At 34.1% G+C, this 19,239-nt stretch overlaps 1 protein-coding gene across 3 annotated transcripts in view; it reads left to right on the forward strand.

Annotated features, from left to right (window-relative positions):
* The window catches only part of CCDC73 (coiled-coil domain containing 73), a 73,761-nt gene that overhangs the window by 32,917 nt on the left and 21,605 nt on the right, over positions 1-19,239 (forward strand). The window contains exons 6-10 of one of the 3 annotated variants that reach the window (XM_067296193.1): positions 2,095-2,133; positions 8,935-9,070; positions 11,766-11,845; positions 17,083-17,211; positions 17,579-17,638. In XM_067296193.1, the coding sequence (XP_067152294.1) occupies positions 2,095-2,133; positions 8,935-9,070; positions 11,766-11,845; positions 17,083-17,211; positions 17,579-17,638 (444 nt within the window). Of the gene's footprint in view, positions 1-2,094; positions 2,134-4,493; positions 4,521-8,934; positions 9,071-11,765; positions 11,846-17,082; positions 17,212-17,578; positions 17,639-19,239 lie in introns of those variants that run through there. The other 2 variants (XM_013957821.2, XM_013957822.2) reach the window with 2 other exon arrangements.

The raw sequence follows: 19,239 nt of genomic DNA on the forward strand, positions 1-19,239 counted from the left end.
TACATATTTTCCATGAAATGATGATGTTGGAAAGTGAAGACACATTTCTTGGTTATTATGACTGAATTATTTGCAATTTTGAATGTGAAATTTCCTTTTTACATTTATAAGTCTTTATAGTCTTCAGAACAGTGAAATCCTAGATTTAGAACTTGACACTAAATGTAGATTTTTCACGTTTACCTACAAACTGATTAGCTTTACATTTGCTCAGATTTGCTCAGATTTCTGGATCTGAATGAATCTCCAAATCGGAGAGACATCATCTTTATTGATTTTTTTTTTTCCTGATTATTTCATGTTATTTTGGTTGCAAAAGGGATAATTTAATTCTACAATAACTAAAGAAATGATAACCCTCATCTGTCTAATTTTGAACACTATTTAGGCATGTACTAGAAGCACTTCATTTAATTAGAGCCTCAGTTACGATAACTGAAGTGTTTTGTAAGTTTTAAATTTATCTGATAAGCGGTAAGGTGGTCTTACGGTGGAATTCTGGTAAATATGGACAGATACATTTGGAGAAAATCAGAAGCTGACAGTTGCCAAAGGAAGGATGATCTCTAAATAATCTGGAGAAATCTTATTTGTTTCGACTAGAAAGTAATTACAATTGTTGAAGATATTTTGATCTTAATGTTTAAATGAAATATTTTGTTGCTATAAATGCCATATATTAAAAATAAACTTTGTGATGCTCTGTGGGAACTTTAGTTCTTTAGCTATTCTTCTCCATCTGAATAATGTATAATAAGATTCATGGTTTTGCAAAATATTTCATTCTTGCTAGCATCCTCTTATAATAGATTGCATTCACTTGATATCACACTGTTTAGGTTTAATCAGCAGGTTAACACTGAAGGTGTTCTAGAAGCAAAAGAAATTTCTTCCCATGCCTGGCCTTCTGTGCCATAGCTGCAAGGGTTTTGTTGCTTTGTTCAAACCTTGGCGTAGCATAGGTGGTGTATTAAATCCTTCTATGGTCTGCTGAACATAATAAATGGATAGCAAGAGTAATGAAAGATTCCACTGGCCTTTCTTAAATAAGATAAACTGAAATTAAAAAAAAAAAAAAGTTTAACATAAAATGTTTAATGTTTGGTTGAGAGTACAGGTCAAAAATTTGAGTAATAGTATATTTCAGTCTTCAGATCTAGGAAATTCTTCTTTGAACAGGGCTTGAGGAACCAGCTGTTCACAGTGTGAACCTGTGGGCCCCAAAAAATTATTTGGAAATCGGACTAAAATAGGAGTGAGCAATTTCTAAATCAGTTTTGCAGTCCCTATCTAAAGAGTCAGAATTCCACCTTAAAATAATTGTTCTCTAGACTTAGTTCTTCTAGAAATAACACTTCTGTATAAGATTTATGCATACTGGGTTCCTTGACATTTCTGAACAGTCTCTATATCTCTTGTAATTTTTATAGAAACATTGAAACTGAAGCTCTTGTGATATTAAGTATTATGCATGTCAAAAATCCTCTGTGATGTCAATGGCATCCTGTAACATACAATAGTAGAATGAAAAATACTGTGTTAATGACTTCGAATGGCAGTCATGTTATTGAAGCATGCAAGATGAGTACAAAAAGTCTTTATATCCCACCATTCTAAATGGCTTCTTAGAAGTTTGTTTTCCAGCAGGGAACACATCTTCTACTCTTCTAGGACTTAAGGGAATACTTCTATTTCTACCCTGTTTTCTTCTCATTTTTTTTGTTTGTTTGTTTCTTTCAAAACATTCAGTTTACAGGTTGGAGTCTGTTTACACATCATTTTTATGACATATGTCAGGATGCACAGATTTATGCTTTTTCAAAGTTCTTGTAGAAACAAATCAATGTAATGCTTTTTTTACATCATTTAAACATTGAAGTGAAATTATATAAAGTGAGTCTAATAAAAGAAATAGTGTAATCGTTAATTTGAAAATAGTATTACTGTACTGGATGGGCGATAAATGGAATTAAATCATAGGTTTGAGAATACTGAAAGAATGTGCAGTCTGTCTTCAGAAAAATGTAACAATTTAATTGTACAATTAAATGTTGTACAAAATGTACAATTTAATAGGTCTTTTTTGTTTTACAGATTTCGAAATATGCTTTACAAAAGAAATTGAATGAAATGGTAAGAAATTAATAAAAGAAATAAAGAACAGGTTTTATGACAATAGAATATCAGCTTAGAGTATAATGCAAATGCTAACGAACGATAACTTGAGTGATAATTATTACAAATAACCAAAAGAGGTGGCATCTCTTCTGAATCTTTATAAAAAAAATTCTCTCAAATACAGTATTTTTTTGTTTTTTGTATTCTGACAGCTGCTGTGTATCACGTAGATTTTTTTCTCCCTAGATTAAAGTAGTTCTTAATTGGTACATTTGTTTTCTTTATAGATTAGAGTGAAGATTGATTTTATAGAATGGGATATGAATAATGGAATTATATTACCCTTACACTTATAGGATCTAGCATATTCATCCTCAAGAAGTAGCAGAGACATCCAAGGGGGATTTTTGTTTTTATTTTTTAAGAAAAAACGATAATATTTTCTTTTTACTCTTTTCCCTTGTCTTTTCAGAATTACTTCTTAACTTCAGTTCCCCTAAACAGTTTAGATTTCATCCAGTACAGCTTACTCCCTTTGACACTGAGAATAAATTTATACAGAGTGACAGCTTAGTCACTCTGAACCCTGTTGTCTGTTTTAGGAAGTGAAAGAGTGAGCTGCAGAAACATTGCTAAGCTTGATTGAATAAATGCTGTGAAAATTCTGCTGCTGCTCAACTGGAAAGAATAAAGATAATATTGTCAGACCATTATAAACTGTGATTTTAATTAAGAAGCTCAAAAAACTAGAGTCCAGTTTAGCTTTAAGTACCATGGCATTTGTACTGAAAGTCATCTTCAACGCTACAGTGGTTTTACACAAAATATGGTGAAATTGAATAATGTGCCCTCTGACCTGGGAGATAAGGCTACAAGTTAAAGATCAAAGGCAACATAAAATGTGTTTTGTCTTACTTCACTTTTAACTTGCATTTGTTCTTAAAATACGTATAATCTAAAACATATTTAAAATATAAATGTAAGTTCAATAATTTTGTCTATCATTTCACATAGTACCTCTTATTAATAATCTACAAGTTCTGTTTTCCATATGAAAGAGAATATTTAAATCATAACACCTTTTATATAAATTAGAAATACATCTGTGCTGCTTAAGCAAATATCTTGCTTTCCTATTTTATAAATAAATTTCTAAATAATTTACTATTTGAATATTTTGAAAACATTGGGGTACTGTGATTTTGATGCACAGTATAGTTATTTAAAATACTATTGAGTCGGGACAACATGTTAGAAATCCCCGTTGGGATGTAGCACTACTAAATGTAACACCTATGGCATGGCCGAATTTATACTGGATGCTCTGATATGAGATGATGAAGACAAAAGAACGAAGAAATAAGAAGTTAATTCTTTCCTTCAGCCTTATGCAGCAGCAAGTTAATACAGTTTTAGACTGGGTCAGATTCTACCAACTTTATTCCTTGAGTATCTGTACTGAGATAAAAGGTATGTTTTAGAGATCAGAATAGTTTCCAATTTAAGTAGTAGTAGCCAGGGTAGTCTCCTAGACACTTATCACAAATGGCTATATATTCAAAAGTAAAATGGAGGAAATTCCAATTCATTCATTTATTTGAGATCCATTTCTATTTCAATTTTAAGCTTGTTAAAGAGAGATTAGATTGTGCTCTGGCTAGTGTCTTGAGAGCAAGCAGATGTACTGTTTCTTTTATCTTTGGTACCTTAGAAATCCTGCTAGTCAGTATAGCAACCTTGTATCTGCTGAGGAATTGAGCATGTCCCGTTGACATAGCACTTTATTGTGGTTTTGTTCATTTTATTCTGTTCTTTAAATCTAGCATACACAATGTTCATATATTGTATATACACCATATTGTAGCCATCTATCCAGTTAAATTTATATGAAAATCATAGTGTTGGTATCATTCATATGATGAAAATAGGCTAGAATTCTGAAATAGTCAAAATTTTTTCATTTATACTGAAAAACTATAGAAAGAAATGAAGGATTTCTTGTTCTTCCATTTTCCTCTCGTTTCCATTATGAAAGTGTTGATTACTGTATGTGGTATAATCACTTTGCACCTGGCTGCATATGCCAACTCTTATGCAGTCCAGAGGCTACAGAATGATTATTACCAAGCTAGTTGTCTGACAGAATAGAACTGAAAGTGGCTTCTGTGTTGTCTCCCTTTCTTGCTGCAGAAGTAAAGGAGTAACAGGAGGAAAAGAGTCTTGGTCAGGTCTTTGTTTCCTCCTTCACTGGTTTCCTGGGAGGTGATACAATGTAGAGTGCTAGAATGTTCTGGAAGTATAAATAAAATCTGATATAAAGTAGAAAAAAAAAGTAAATTTTTCATCTCTTCATGCATTCCCCTGTTGACCTGCATTGTCTGATCCTGGGCATGTCTGAGAAAGTAAGTATTTTGAGTTATTTCTCTTCTCCACTAAATTTCTGTTTGCAGTACCTAAACCTTAAAAATGCATCATGGCGCTAAAACGTGAGAACCAAAAATAAGACTAAGGCTGGTGTTGGTTATTTTAGAGACAGAATCTTGGATGCAGTCCAAAAGAGCAAATTTAGAGTGTAAATTCTCTGTGTAGTAAGTGGGGAGACATTGGTATCTACAAAGTAGTCATTCAGAGCATCCGTATTAGTATGATTTAAAATACCTCTGGGTATAGCTGGGATGAATACCTCTGTGAATGTGTAGTAATTAGTATAGTTTCACTTGCTAACTGTGTTTATATTGGTAAATTAATTGTTCTTGAGACCTTTTGTTGAAGCTAAAGTCAAGTGACATGAAATGGCCCAGGTCCATTAAAATCTATCCCTCTTCAAAAGAAGGAAGCTGCATTCAAATGTGCCAGATCATTCTTGGTAGTAAGTCTCCTGAACTGTGTCCAGAAGCCATTTATATGAGCCCTAGATGGCCTAGGCCAGAATATGCCAGGGACATTCTAATGAAGAATAGAGAGTAAAGAGTAAAGACATTTCCTGAGAGATTCCCTGCCACCATTTAGTTTTGTGAAATAGATATATCTAACAAATGAAATGAAAAATGAATCCATGTAAAAGGTTATGTCATTTTAAAAGTTGGTTTGTTCTTAATCTAAGATAGGAATTTTATTTCCTTTTCACATTTTTTGGAATTTGCCTGTAGTTATTCTATGCTGTATAACAATATAGTGTGAAGGAAGTGGTACAGTATAAATTAAAAGTATTGTTTTTGAGGGAAAAAATGGTGAGAACTGTTTGAACTAGTATGGGAACAGTTCTCCTGTTTCGAAAATTTACAATTGGTAGCTCTGTGCATAATTTTCATATGATCTTGCCTCAGGTCTCCATGCCATAACAACTCCTTTGTTTCTCTGACACTTTCACCTCCCAATTACCACCTTCTGTTTTGCTGCATAACTCCAACTAGTGACTCAATTTCCAGAATATTTTTCAGATATGAGCAATTCCCTCTTTGCCTTCCTCCAGTCACCTACCTGACCCTGAACTATTTCCCTGATCTAGTTCCACCAAGAAATCATTGTGCCTCAACAAACCATATGGCCACAATCAGTTCCACTCCCCATCCCAGCTTATCTTTATTATTGGTGAAGGGCAGTGCAATAATTCCTTTTCTTGCAGTATCAGACATTAGGATGGAGAAGCAAGATTCTGTGGGTCTTGCTCCAACTCCAGGGTCATACCCTCCCTATCCTGCAGTATCTCCTGGTGTTTCTTTATTGTGTTTTGTGGAAGGAAGTTTTAAGATCTTTTTATTGTGAGCAGAAGATTCATATGCTCCAGAAGGATGTCAGAAGGCAAACCAAATCGCTTTTGTTTTACTGCGCACTAAGCCTGAAGTATGGCTTGCCATCAAAAATCATATTTAGGCAAGAGGTAAACTCCAGCCACTCTTAACAGAACTTCTGAGAATATAGCAGGCCAATTCCTTTTCTCATTGGAAAGAGCCCTGGGGAAAAAACAAAGTGTATTTTACTTTTCTAGTGAGGAGGAGGGAGGGACACTGGTGCGCTTACTTATGAAATAAATTGGGAGAACACTAAGAAAAATGCATATAAAAGTGCAAAAACTCAGATTTTGCCACTATTCAAGTGTCTCATTTGTGACGCTTGCTTGTTCGTCAGTCTCTAGAAAAAATACACTTGAATGACTGTCAGGACAAAGTGGAATATTATAAATTTTCCATTTTTTGTTATAAATCCCACATCCTAGCATTAGTTAAGCACAGTTCTTCAACACTTTACTTACAATTAGGAAAAAGAGAAAGTATATGAAAATTCATTGCCTGCGTTCCTGGCAGTGATTCTGAAGTGGTGGTGTTTTTTTACTAGTGCTTCCATTATGACTTTCCATTTGCTGTAATGTGTTTAATTTCATACCTTATAAAACATGAGAAATTTGTATTGTATATCCTGTTTTGCTAGTCTTATGTTGGTCATTTCTTTTGATTACTATGAGCTTTTATTATCCTTTGATGCTTGGACATGTATTGCATTTGTTACTGTATGAGAAGGGAGCCTTACAGAAGCCAGACAGACTGGGCCAGATTCATCCTTGTGTAACTGTTGAATTTGCACACAGAAATCGGTTTGGCCCAATTCCTTTTATTTGCTGTGTTTCTCTACTGAAGATTAGAAGTAGATTAGATGTCTAAATAGATGGATATCTTTTCTGAGGAATTAATTTGACCACTCTCTTTAAAGGAAATTGATTTAAAAGTTGTCCAAATACTACATACAAAGCTATCACAAAAAAATTCAATATAAAGAGGAACAAAAAAGGAACTTGGTGTATGGGAAAGAAAGGAGAACAATTAAAAATCAGTGACACATATCACTGAATATAGTTTCATGTGAATATATGTTTTTCAGTCACCCCCTCACAAAACAATAGAGTGTTATTGGTAAAATTAACTAAATTTAAATAAATTTTACTTAATTACCCTGTGGTATTCATTGCAACAAGCTATTACTTGGGCCAAGAAATTAACGAAGTAAAATAAAGTGTTAGATTCTTACAAAGGTAATCGCAAAACTACAAATACATAATCTTAAAATAGAACTGAATTCATCATATTTCAAGTTATTACAACTGCTTGTCGATACTGCTTTGAAAATCATAGTTGTTCATTAAAAGATTACTTGTATTTTCTGTGAAGCATGTGGTATTAATCTGCATTACTTGCACTAATTAACTCAAAGTCCTGGCTGCTCTTTAGAAGTAGTTAAGGTGCTTCTGTTTTTAGCAAGTATGTTGAAATTATTTTCTTTAGGTGTCTCAAATATATAAATTCTCTCCTAACTCTCCTTACCCTATGTCATTTTTAAAAATCACAAAATAGTTGAGGTTGGCAGGGACCTCTGGAGATTGTCTAGCCCAACCCTCTGCTCAAAACAAGGTCAGTTACAGCAGGTTGCTGAGGGCCGTGTCCGGTTGGGTTTTGAATATCTCCAAGGGTGGAGACTCTCTCACAGTCTATACCAGTGTTTGACCACTCTCAAGTATTAAAAAAAAAAAAAAAAATTCTTATGTTCAAATGCGATTTCCTGTGTTACAGTTTGTGCCCTTTCCCTCTCCTCCTATCACTGGATACCACTGAGTGGAGTCTGGCCCAGTCTTCTTTACTCCCCCACCATCAGATATTTATACACTTTGATAAGATCCCTCTGGGCCTTCTCTTCTCCAGGCTAAGCAATCCCAGCTCTCTCAGCGTCTCCTCATATGACAGGTGCTCCAATCCCTGAATCATCTCTATGGCCCTATGTTTTGAACAACAGTGAATTGAAAACAGTGTTTTTGTTTGAGTTTTTATTTGTATTGCCATATAGCCTAGAAAGCTTTCCTTGTGGAAACTCTATTATTCAGGGAAGTGTTTAAGACCATAATAGGAAGGCAGTACTTGTCCCAGTGGGTTTACAAAAACAGACTGGACGCTCTTCACATCATAGATAGCTTTTTTTTTATTTAACAGGAGGGAGTAAATTTTTAATGATGCATGCACTGGCACTGTTGCAAAAGTTTAAGGTGCTCTTACCTTATCCTGTCTCCAGCCACTTACTCGTTTCTGCCCTGTGATCCTCTCTGAAGGTGTTGGGACCACTGATTGTGGGGGCTGTGATTTAAACTGTCTAAAATTTTAAAAGGGGCTGCATACTTTATTGTATGGCTGCAACTGAGAGCAGGGTTAGTTTGGTTCAATGCTGCAGTAGGGTCAAATGAGCAGCCAGGGCAGTAAGTTGCAAACGTATTGCTGCCGAAGCCACTATTACTGAATCTGCAGCCAAAGACATGGGCAGGTACAGTTCCAATATGAATAGCTGATGGAGGGTGGGGACTGTTAAGCTGCATGGACATCCTATATCAAAGGAGTGAGAGTATGCAATGCTGCACTGAATGGTAGTGCAAGAAGACAAATATGTGCCACAGGCAGACATTGAGGCGGTGTTAGTAAGCTAGGCTATATTCACTATACCGTGGCAGACTAAATATGTTCCATGTAGGCCACATAGCAAAGAAAAAGTCAGGATTTGAAGAAAGTTAGTGTAGTTATGAATACATTTACAGGAAAGCATAAGGGACAGCATATGAGAATATGTGGAAGTACTTGTTTGATTATCTAACCAATAGATGAAAAATTTTTGGAATGAGGTGCCATCTGGAAATGGGAACTGATCATCAGATATGAAATAGAGATATTCTGGGAATGATTTTGCATTTTTATGCTATTATGATAATAAGCATTTGGAGAGCTCATTTGTACATGCATGCTAGTTTGTATCAATAAGCAGGTGCTTCATTTCTGTTTCAAACAGGATCAAAAACTACAGATGCACTTAACAGCAAAAGGGGAGCATCATAAGAAACTAAATGAAGTTGAGAAGTGTTATGCTACTATTGTGTATCAGTTTGGAATTGTGAAAGGAATTCATGGAAAATTAGAGCACAGCGGTATGTATGTCTTCAATGTCCTCCTGCACTTGTTTTTGCTGTATTTTGCTTCAACACTGAGTTGAAGACACCTGACAGAGTTCAAAAATAGTAGCTGCCGTGTGCCACCCATGAAATGTATCAACTGACAATTTCTGTATCTGAGTAGTTAGTTTTTGCAGTATTTCTTTCTGTGGCAGTGCCATGTTAAGCAGCACAGTCTGAGTACTTCTCCTGCTCATTGCTGTTACACTAATACAGCTATTTATGTGACCATATGGTGAATTATACTGAGGAACCCATTTGCGTTCAAAACAATCCATCAGCAGACACCCATCCCCTGAAAAAAAGTGTTCTGCTTACTTTGAATCAGTTTCCTGGTATCATTCATCATACATCCACATAAAAAGTTATAATAGCTCAAATGAGGGGGTGAAAGAAAGGTATTAGCAAATATAGAAGAAGATGGATGCTATTTAAACCAGCTTTGATGCTAAGAAAAATGGACAGAAATCATTAATGAAATAATATTTAATTTGTTGTACAGAAATAGAACATCTCAAAACCAGCTCAGTAAATAAATAAGGCTATATGAATAACTTTATTCAGTTACCAGTTACCTAACTTCTGACTAAATTAGATATTCAGGCATTATAAATCTGTACCTGATCCCCATTCATGTGTTAAAACATAAAAAAAATTATTTGGAAATCTACTAACATACAGAAATATTACTCTACATACCTTCATCTTCACTTTATATACATATATATATTTGTGTTTTCATCTGTAAAGTAATAAAGCTGGTACCTCATATAATGAAATTTCATTTAAAATGTGGTTTTGCACCCAATAATTTGAGAGCGAAATCCTTGTTTTACATAATTAATACATTTTTACACAAGCATACCAGCGTATGTGTGAAACATGGGCTTCTGTGTGACTATTGTTTTGCATGCTTATAGATTATGTCTATATAGACATTATTATTTTTAAAGAAAGGGAGAAGAAGTTGTGTAGCTCAAAAAAATCTTTTCAAATACTGAAGTTTAGAAGCTTTTTCTGCCTGAAACCAGCTAGCCTTTCTAGCTTTAATAAACTGGTAAACTGTTCTATGGAAATTTGTGATATTTCAGTACTTTGAGTTACTTCTCGTATTCCAATTTTTAAAAAATATATTAAAGTTCAGTATTAGGAAAAAATGAAGAGAAAACATTGCTGTGCTTTCTTTTTACCTATTATGGAAAAGCTCTGTCCAATGTGTGTCTGATATGGAAAATTCTCTTTGGAATTTCATAGAAAAATAACATTTAGTCTTAGTATTTACACTATTTGAACTACCTTTTAGCATGTTTCTACTTATATTTGTCAGTAATTGCAAATGAACGTCTGGAAAAGATTAAGTTATGAACTGCTTTTGTTCAACAAGAAGCCAATCAGTTTACCAGTTCAACTCTAGTGCATGTTTTACTGCTGTAGGAGTTCGGTTTGCATGGCAGTACATAGGAGTTATAGTAGGCATATAGATCACTTTTAAATTCTGAACAAGAAACTGCAGTCAGTGGAAAAGTCATGTAGGAAGGGTAACAGCCATTTTTTTTACACACATTTTTTATAGTCATAAACTGTTGTTCTTTGTCTGTTATATTAAAACAGTATGTAGGGAAATAAGAAAGTGAAAATTGACATATTAGTGTTGCGTAGGGAAAATACTACAATTTACAGTAAGATCCCAAACTTATTGCCTGTACGGGGTCCCACTACTAGTATTTTAAAGCTAGAGAGTGAATTCATGACACTTGTTGAAGTTGAAAGATAGGAGAGACTTGTACCAATTTAATGCCTGATCCTTTTCTTAGTTGTTTCAGAAGGTATTTATTACAATCTTGAAGTATTCCATTTTTTAAGCACATACTCTCGTGTGAAACTGCAAGCTTGTTTATTGTGTTCTAAGGCTGTTGCCCACCACTTCTCTTGGAGTTTATCTTCTTTAACAGAAGAGGAAAGAGATTTTGGGGAACTTTTTTTTGGGGGGGAAGAGAAAGGATGGGAGGGTCTGGAGTTCTTGTGTTCAGTGTTGTGCCAAGGAGCTTTTTGAGAAAATAAAAAGATTAGGAGTTCATAAAGAGGAGGCAGAAATTAAAAAAGGCTGAGTTCAGAGGATCAAAATACTGAGACTGGATAAGCTGACTGAAAAGTATAGGATCTGGTGGGTATCTTCAGGTTTTCACTGTAAAACTTTACACAATTTCAGAGTGAAGTCTTGGCCTGTATAAAGTCAATGAGAAGATTCCCTTTCATTTCAGAAGGGACAAGAGTTTATTCTTAGCTCTTTCTCCTCATTATCCTCTGCTGTTTGCTGTCTTTCATGTCCTATATGAATATAACTCTGTACATCTGTTAACTCAATTATTTGAATGTTCTGTGGTTCATTATGGTAGGTCTCTGATGTTCTGTGTTCCTTTGGAAATAATTAAAAACATCAGAAAATTAAAAATTACAAGATGGTATAAACCATCTGTTACTATCTGATGTAGTACTCGCATATGGTATCACAAAACACAGAAAAAGTAGTTAAGCCATATTTTCAATCTTAGTTACATTTTCACAAAGATGTTAAATTATATTATGCATTATACAAATACATTGCAGTTGTAAATCAAATGCACATTCAAATGTGAAAGTATATGTTGACTTTTTAAACTTTTATTTAAAGTACAAGAAGCAATACAACTCAATAAGAAACTAACATCAGTGAATAAAAGGCAAGAGACTGAAATAATTAAACTGAAGGAAGTAAGTATAATATGCATTTCTAAACGTGTAGATGGGCTTCTTTGGGACTTCTACAAGCTACTGTAGTATTAATAGAAGTAGTGTACATGCAATAGAACTGTTCTTCCTAATATAATGAATGGCTAAATTAGTCTTATGCTCCCTTTTTATGTGCAGATATTTCAGATGAATGCCCATCAAACACTGGGTAGCTCCGAAGAGTTTCTGTAACCTAGGAATTCTTATTTACCTCTACAGCTTCCTATTTTTTTCTTGTTAATTATTGGCAGCCTGTCTTCTCCCTGTGCTGTGTTGTCATTGCCTCTCCTGTCTAATATAGAAAGGTGGAAGTGGTTTTTTTTTTTCAGTGTAGTCAAGAGAGATAGAATGTGAAGACGAGGAAGATGGTTACCTATGCCATAGAAGCAAGCTGATAGCTTGACGATGAGAGGTGTAACAGGATCTCCATCAGAAGCAGGAGAGTTTTGTGACAGGGCAACTGAGAGAGTAGGCAATAGGGCTACTATCAAAAATGAAGTTGTCTGGCCAGTGAGCTTTTTTCTGCTCCTCATCTAGTAGTATTTGCCAGGTACCTTTTTGAGCTGCACTCTCTCTTGAACATATGTAGTGGTGGTGTAGTAGTGTCTAACTGCCATGAGCTCTGTTTTTATGAAAAGTGAGATTTGAAGATACAGCAGTACTTTAAAATTTAGTATTGCATTTAGCGTTGGTTTTTGTTCTTTGTTAGGAGTATACAACTTTTCATTGTTAAGTTTTTTTGGAGTACAGTGCCTCTAGAAGCCTGATTTGAAATTGAATTTTATCTGCAAATACAGACAGTTTAAGACTGTTGTTCACTTGTTTTGTTCTTTCTTTTTCAAGCGCTTTTCTTAATGTTGATACTTATTACATGAAGATATTTTTATCACAGAAAAGATTAATTACAAATTCAGTCTAGATTTGTTTAGTTGCATATTAGAATATAACATGGCAAACTCTCTATGTCAAAAAAAATTGAGTTCTGAAGTGACTGTTTGATCTCAAAGATTGCAGAACTACCATCATAAAAATAGACCAAGAAACACAACAGCAGTAAAGAAGAACACAGGGAAAATTGTTAAATGATTTTATGAATCATTGTTAGGTTTTATAGAATTTAGAAATATTTATTGCATGCATATTTCAAATGATGGGTAAAATAAATATATATTTAATATATTTATCTGAAATATTTGGTGGGTTGGAGAGCAGCAGAAAAAAATTGAAAGCTTATTTTTAAGCTGTCAGTGTTGATAACTTTCCTCTGTAGAAAAGTATAGTTGTTAGAATGACATTGTCATTATAACTCTGAAGGTCTGAGGACAACTTTGTCTTCCCCACATTTGATCGATTTAGATTGTAAAAGTATTTTTAAAAGGAATTGTAATTTGCATATGACTAAGAGGGACAGTCATCTAAAATGCAGCATATCTTTATTGTGATACATTTTAAATATAAAAATTCAGGAGTTTTAGAAATGTTTAAGCATCATAGTAAATTTGATGTTTTTGGTTAAAGAAACCAAGAACAACTAATTACTTAGAATTCTCTGAGGGTGAGTAATTTGTGAGGTATATAAAGAAAATAGTTTAAGAAAATTTTTCATAATTAAATTTGTGAGTAATAAATATGTGCAAGATAAACTGATAGTGATTTGTGTATTCCAGTAATCAAACATATTGCTTGATCCATTTTTTCAGCTGTAGTATTGATTTGTAAGGTCATGGGTGATAAATTTTAAATAAAGTACTGTTAGATAAGCAGAAGAAGGGGCCAGCTGAAACTTAACCTGGCTTCCTCAGTTCACCAGGAAATGCCTTTATCCTGGCCGTGTGAATTTCTTACTGGATGTTTAGTATTTGACTGTCTCTTTCTGAATGTGTGTGGAAAACTGAACTGGGATTTAATTCGTTAGCCTATTAGCATTCATGTAGTGCTGCAGAACTTTACTGTAGTAATGCCTTATTCTGCAAAAAAGTGTTAGGTTTTGTTTATTTGTAAACATTGTGTTATAAATAAAATTGTATATAATAGAATGACATACATTTTTCCTCAAAATGTAGAATTTTTGTGAAAATAGAGTTAAAGATAAGCAATGCAGTAAGAATGACAGCCCATTTTTTTCAACATTCCCTATTTCAACAGCTTGTTTGTAAAGCATTTCTGGTAAGTTATGTAGTGGGATAGTGCACTCCTGATGTAGAGCCGTAATGGAGCTTCTTACCTCAAGACAACTTCTGTTTGCTAGGGCTGCAGACCAGTCTTTAGTGTCAGTTTGTAAGTAAAGAGAAAGGAACTGCTTGCATCCAGTAAGAAATGCCCTGAGCTAATTTAATTTCCTTATGGTTGTCTTGCACTTAGCCTATCTGTTGCAAAAGTGATCTCAAAACAGTCTTTTTTTTTTTTCTTTTTTTTTCCCCCCCATGTTAGGAAATGTATCTGTTGTAGAGCTGAGGGAACCTACAACAGATGCAAAGCAATCAGAAAACTTTGATATTTAAAAGAGTTTGGAAGTGGGATTATCAGACTATTTTCACTTGTTACAAAGCTCAAAATAGTCCTCATATCTGCAGCACAAGTTGGGGTAACTTACAAAGCTGTTTATATCTGCCTTGGAGACCAGACTGATCTCTACCAGATCTAGCAACTTGTGGGTGCAAACTGCTTTTCTCTGTGTGTGTGTTAGTCTCACAGTTGGAGTAGGAATGAATATCCTTGGTACTAAAATCTTAGTTTGGCTGTCAAGCTCTTATCACAGCCATTACTTTGACTCAGACCAGGGTGATTTCACACCTTTGTTCTTAGTGGGCATGTGAAGTTAGTGAATGCAATTTAACATTTATGGATAAAAGTAAACTAATCTCCAAACTTAATGAAATTACAAATATGTGATGGAGGTGTTCAGTGTGCACAACAGTAGAACCTGGGTTAAACAGGGGTCCATTCTTTGCAGGATTAGTCTTTTGGGATTTGTGGAAAGAAATATTATATAAAGAGGATGTGGTTTGTTCTTGACATGGCCTACTTACAAGTCTAGTTATGATAGCCTGGCTTAACAGACTCTCTGGCATAATTTCATTTTCAATAACGTTTATTTTAGGATTTGAGTATTTACATATTAGATGTGGTAGGATTTTTTTCATGCACTATGAAATGCTTGATTTGAACTCTGGCCAAGAAAAGCAGCTCAATGAAACAAACCTTTAAAGAACAGCTATGCTGATTGAGGTCTGAAAGTTTACCAGAGTTTTGCACCAATCTGCACCTAAAAAAAAAAAAAAAAAAAAAAAAAAAAGGTCTGGTTGTAATTTTGGATACACTTCAAGTTTGTGTAGGGCACCAGCACTGCCTTGGGAAGCAGATACATCTGCCTGCTTTGGCAGCTGTTTCCAGCCCTGAACTGCCACTTCGTACTGGCACATGTATTTGTGTGACCCAGGGGGAGAGCGGAATGAGAATTTTGTATTGATCGAAACTAAATTTGACTAGAAAGGAAGTAAGTTTTAGCTTAGATCAGCTGGCAAAAGGAAAAGTATACTTAAGGAGCAGGACTGTTTCTTTGTGACACTCTTGACCTCATGGGCATGATACAAAATAAGTAATAAGATTTTTCTGTTCATGGCACTAAACTCTGAGTTTTGGAAAATGTGTAATATCAGATCCGTAGCAGGCTTTTGCACCTGCTCGTATAGCATACCAAGCTTATTAACTGTCTTCTACATACCATAAATCTAGTTCTCAGTAAAAGACTGGCACCATGCACCTTTTCACTTCTACAAAGTCAAACTGCTTGCACCTTCTTCCACTTAAGAACTCTCCTTATTTCACTCATTATAAAGGCGTCTAGTAAAAATAGTGTGTCTAGTAAAAATAGTACAGTTAGTATGTGGGTTTTTTTATTGCAAAGATGGAAAAAGCCTAACGAGGTAACTGAATATTACAGTTCTAAAGCATTATTCTCTTTGAGTTGTCTAATTGACTCAGAGATTATACGTAGTCCCTACTTGATCATTTTAGATTTATTTACGGCTAAAATATTTGAGAAATCGTGTTGTTAGCAAAAATGATTTATTTAGAAGTAGTATTTATATTTGTGTTTTCCATATAACTTTGTATTTGTGAATTTCAGCTACAGCATAATCTTCCCTTTTCTTTTGTACTGCTATATGATTTTGTCCAGAACAGTTAAACCATTGGTCTGTGATAAGATGGAATTCCAGTTTTGTGAAGAAAAGTTAAACAGACCAAACTTAGTTGTTAGATAAAACTATTACCATTCTGAATGCTTGGTTCACCACTATGGTATCATGAAGAATTCTTGATGCTATCTGTGAACAGCATTCATAACCTCTGCTATTTGTCTGAGTAAACGTCAGAACGCTCAAGGAGAGAGCGATATTAAACAGACTACCTTGTACCAGAATAGGAGGGGTGGGGGAGAAAAGGGCACAATATTTATGACTCCAGGAACTATAAGTTGTAATTTAATGAGATCAAAGCATTTGCTGTTTATTCGCTGCACTGGGATCTTGGAATAAACTGGTTAGAAAACAGATACCAAAAAAACCTCCAGGATATTTAAGAGATTATAAAGACTATAAAATCAAAGGCATATTTTAAATGAAAAATCATGTTGTACAAGCCTCTAGTATAAAATTAATTTAGCATTCTCCTGAGATTAAGTAATTAATGTTTCAGGGAAAGCAAAGATCCTCCAAATTTATAGCCAGTTCCTGTTTTTGCCAGATATTCACTGTTCTTCCTTTCTCCTCCTGATTCCCATGAACATACACAACAACTCCTATAGGTACTTTATTTCTATTGTATATCTCAGTGTAGGAGTTTTTACCAATATCAGTTACTGTGTAACTCAACCTCCACTTCTAATAGGTTTCTAGGAAGAGAAAATATCTAAATACAGATTCTTATTTGTAAAAAATGACTTTGTAATGATTTTATTCAGAAATACTTCAAACAATTAGAGTAAAATTAGCACAATAACATTTTACTGCTGAAAATAAACTTTTAACCACATTTGACAGTTTAAAGTATAGCTAATCATTTTTACAAATTTTGGTTCCTCAGTTTAATTTATTCTGGTGTTTCCATACATTATTTAAAAGTAGGGCATGACTCAAGATAGTTTAAAAGATTTGTCTTTGTTTTGAATTGCAATGCCTATACTGGATGAACTATTTATACGTGTTTCCTGTGTTAAGGAACTGAAGAAAGTAACTACAGACTTGATAAGGTCCAAGGTCACATCTCAGTACAGGGTGGGAGAAGAAAACATCAATCTTGCAGCAAAGGAAAAAGAGTTTCAAGAACTGCAACAAAAAATCAGAATGGTATTTTGGTATTTAAAGAAATTAAATTTTTGGTTAATATTTTCTGTTGCTCATTTAGAAAACATCATGACAATGATCTGTGGTGTGTACAGGTTAGTGCTTACTTTTTGCTAACTGCATATACTATATTATAAAATTATTTTCAAAACTATCTACCTTTTCTAGGAAAGCAAATATATTATGAACATGAGTATAATTTTATAGTAAAATAATACTGATAAGAAAACATTTCCAAAAATGCTTTAAATTCTTTAAACAGTCTGTAGGTGATGATACACAATCTCACGCTAATACAATATTACTAAAGAAAATATAGAGTAATTTTAAATGTCTTTGGTAGTATTTCATGTTCCTTATTTTTTTTAAGGAGACAGAAGTTAGTAAAAAAGTTCAAGAAGAAAACACTCGCATTAAAGAAGAAAAGCTGGTGAGCTGTTAATACAACTTTGGTATTTAAAATTGCTTAAGAATGTATTTTCTATATACTACATTTAAGATTCTTAAATGATCATACTAAGCTATTAAAATTAAGTTCATTTGTTTACTTTTCAGAAATAATTTAATAACACCACAGATGGGATCTTACTCCTCAGTTTTGAAAAAGTAAATTAGCAGAGCAAACTACATTTTTGACACTTCATTCCAAGTCTTAACTCTTATCTTTGAATTCAGATGAGAGAACCTTGGTATACCCATGAAAATAATTGTTCACATATCTGTTCAATACAGATAAGCAATAAGGTTTGCATAATATGCCTGCTGTTCTGCATTCTGGTACCCAACAGTTTACTGGTATTTAAAACAGGTAAAATTGGAATCATATCAATTATATGGCAAGGAAGTTGCAGAATTTTCATTCTGCAGGTCATTAAATCAAACGTGTCAGAGAAGTGTTGTTATCTTTGTGCTGAGGGAGGGACAAGAGCAGCAGCTTGCTTGCGTACCAACTGAGCAGTCATTAAAGACTATTGCAGCAACACTGTTCCAGTCCTTAAAAGTCTGTTTGTGTTTTGGATTTGCTTTTGAAAAATATTTGCCATTAAACATTAGAAAAAAATGAGAGGTGCATGGTCAGTCTATCCTCATTACTCCCACAGTTCTGAATGTGTTAAGAGCATTCCTGTGGAGATGCTTGTTGCCCAGTTCATGTGTTATAATATATGTATTATCTAAGAGAAGGACTGGTATTGCCCATGTTTCTCTGTTTTGTTTTATATAAATTGTTTTTAATACTTATCTGTTTTGGTACAAATCTGAGGAGGGGACTAATATAGACGTTAACTTCATGTTTTCTCCAAGAACTGGGCTTAGAAGATTTGGATTTTTGTATGACAGAGATCTAAAAATCTGCTATCTGGATTAAGTGAAGTTTTTGGCTTCAGTGGCTGTTGGACTGAGGCTGAATATATTATCTAAATGATAGCCTATTTACAATGAAGTGTGTGCAGGGAAGCAATCTTGTCTAATTAATTGAACACCGTACTGGACACAAAGGACATAACTGACTGTGCTACTGACCTGCCAGATGACACTGGGCAAGTCATTTCACATCTCTGTGCTTCAGTTTTCTAGCTGTAAAACTGAACTAAAAAATAACTTGAAACTTCAATGAAAAACATGATAGACAAACATTGTTTCTTTCTGTGTGAAAGTATACCAAAAATAATTTCGTTTTAATTAGGTGTTCGTATCCGCATATGCGATAGAACCAAAAATAGATAAATTTGAAAGGTCTTTAAGTATATGAAGGTAATTTGTTTTAATAATATGTTTCTCTCTCAATACATTTTGAAGCAACTGAGCACATTTAAGGCTATCTTCTGTCTCAAACTTCATTATGTTCCTGTGCAGATCCTTCTTCAGTAACTGCTGGTCTGGTCTCTAGGGAGTAGAGACTGGCTTGGCTAGATCATCCCCTCCGTTTTAGAATCTTTGGAAAGGTCTTTGATATTGCTTAATATAAAATGGCTTTCATTGTCTCCATTCCATCCACATTTTTAGCTAACTACAACAAACTTTATTAATGGC

This window comes from Apteryx mantelli, chromosome 4, assembly GCF_036417845.1.
Source record: "Apteryx mantelli isolate bAptMan1 chromosome 4, bAptMan1.hap1, whole genome shotgun sequence".
Taxonomy (NCBI): domain Eukaryota; kingdom Metazoa; phylum Chordata; class Aves; order Apterygiformes; family Apterygidae; genus Apteryx; species Apteryx mantelli.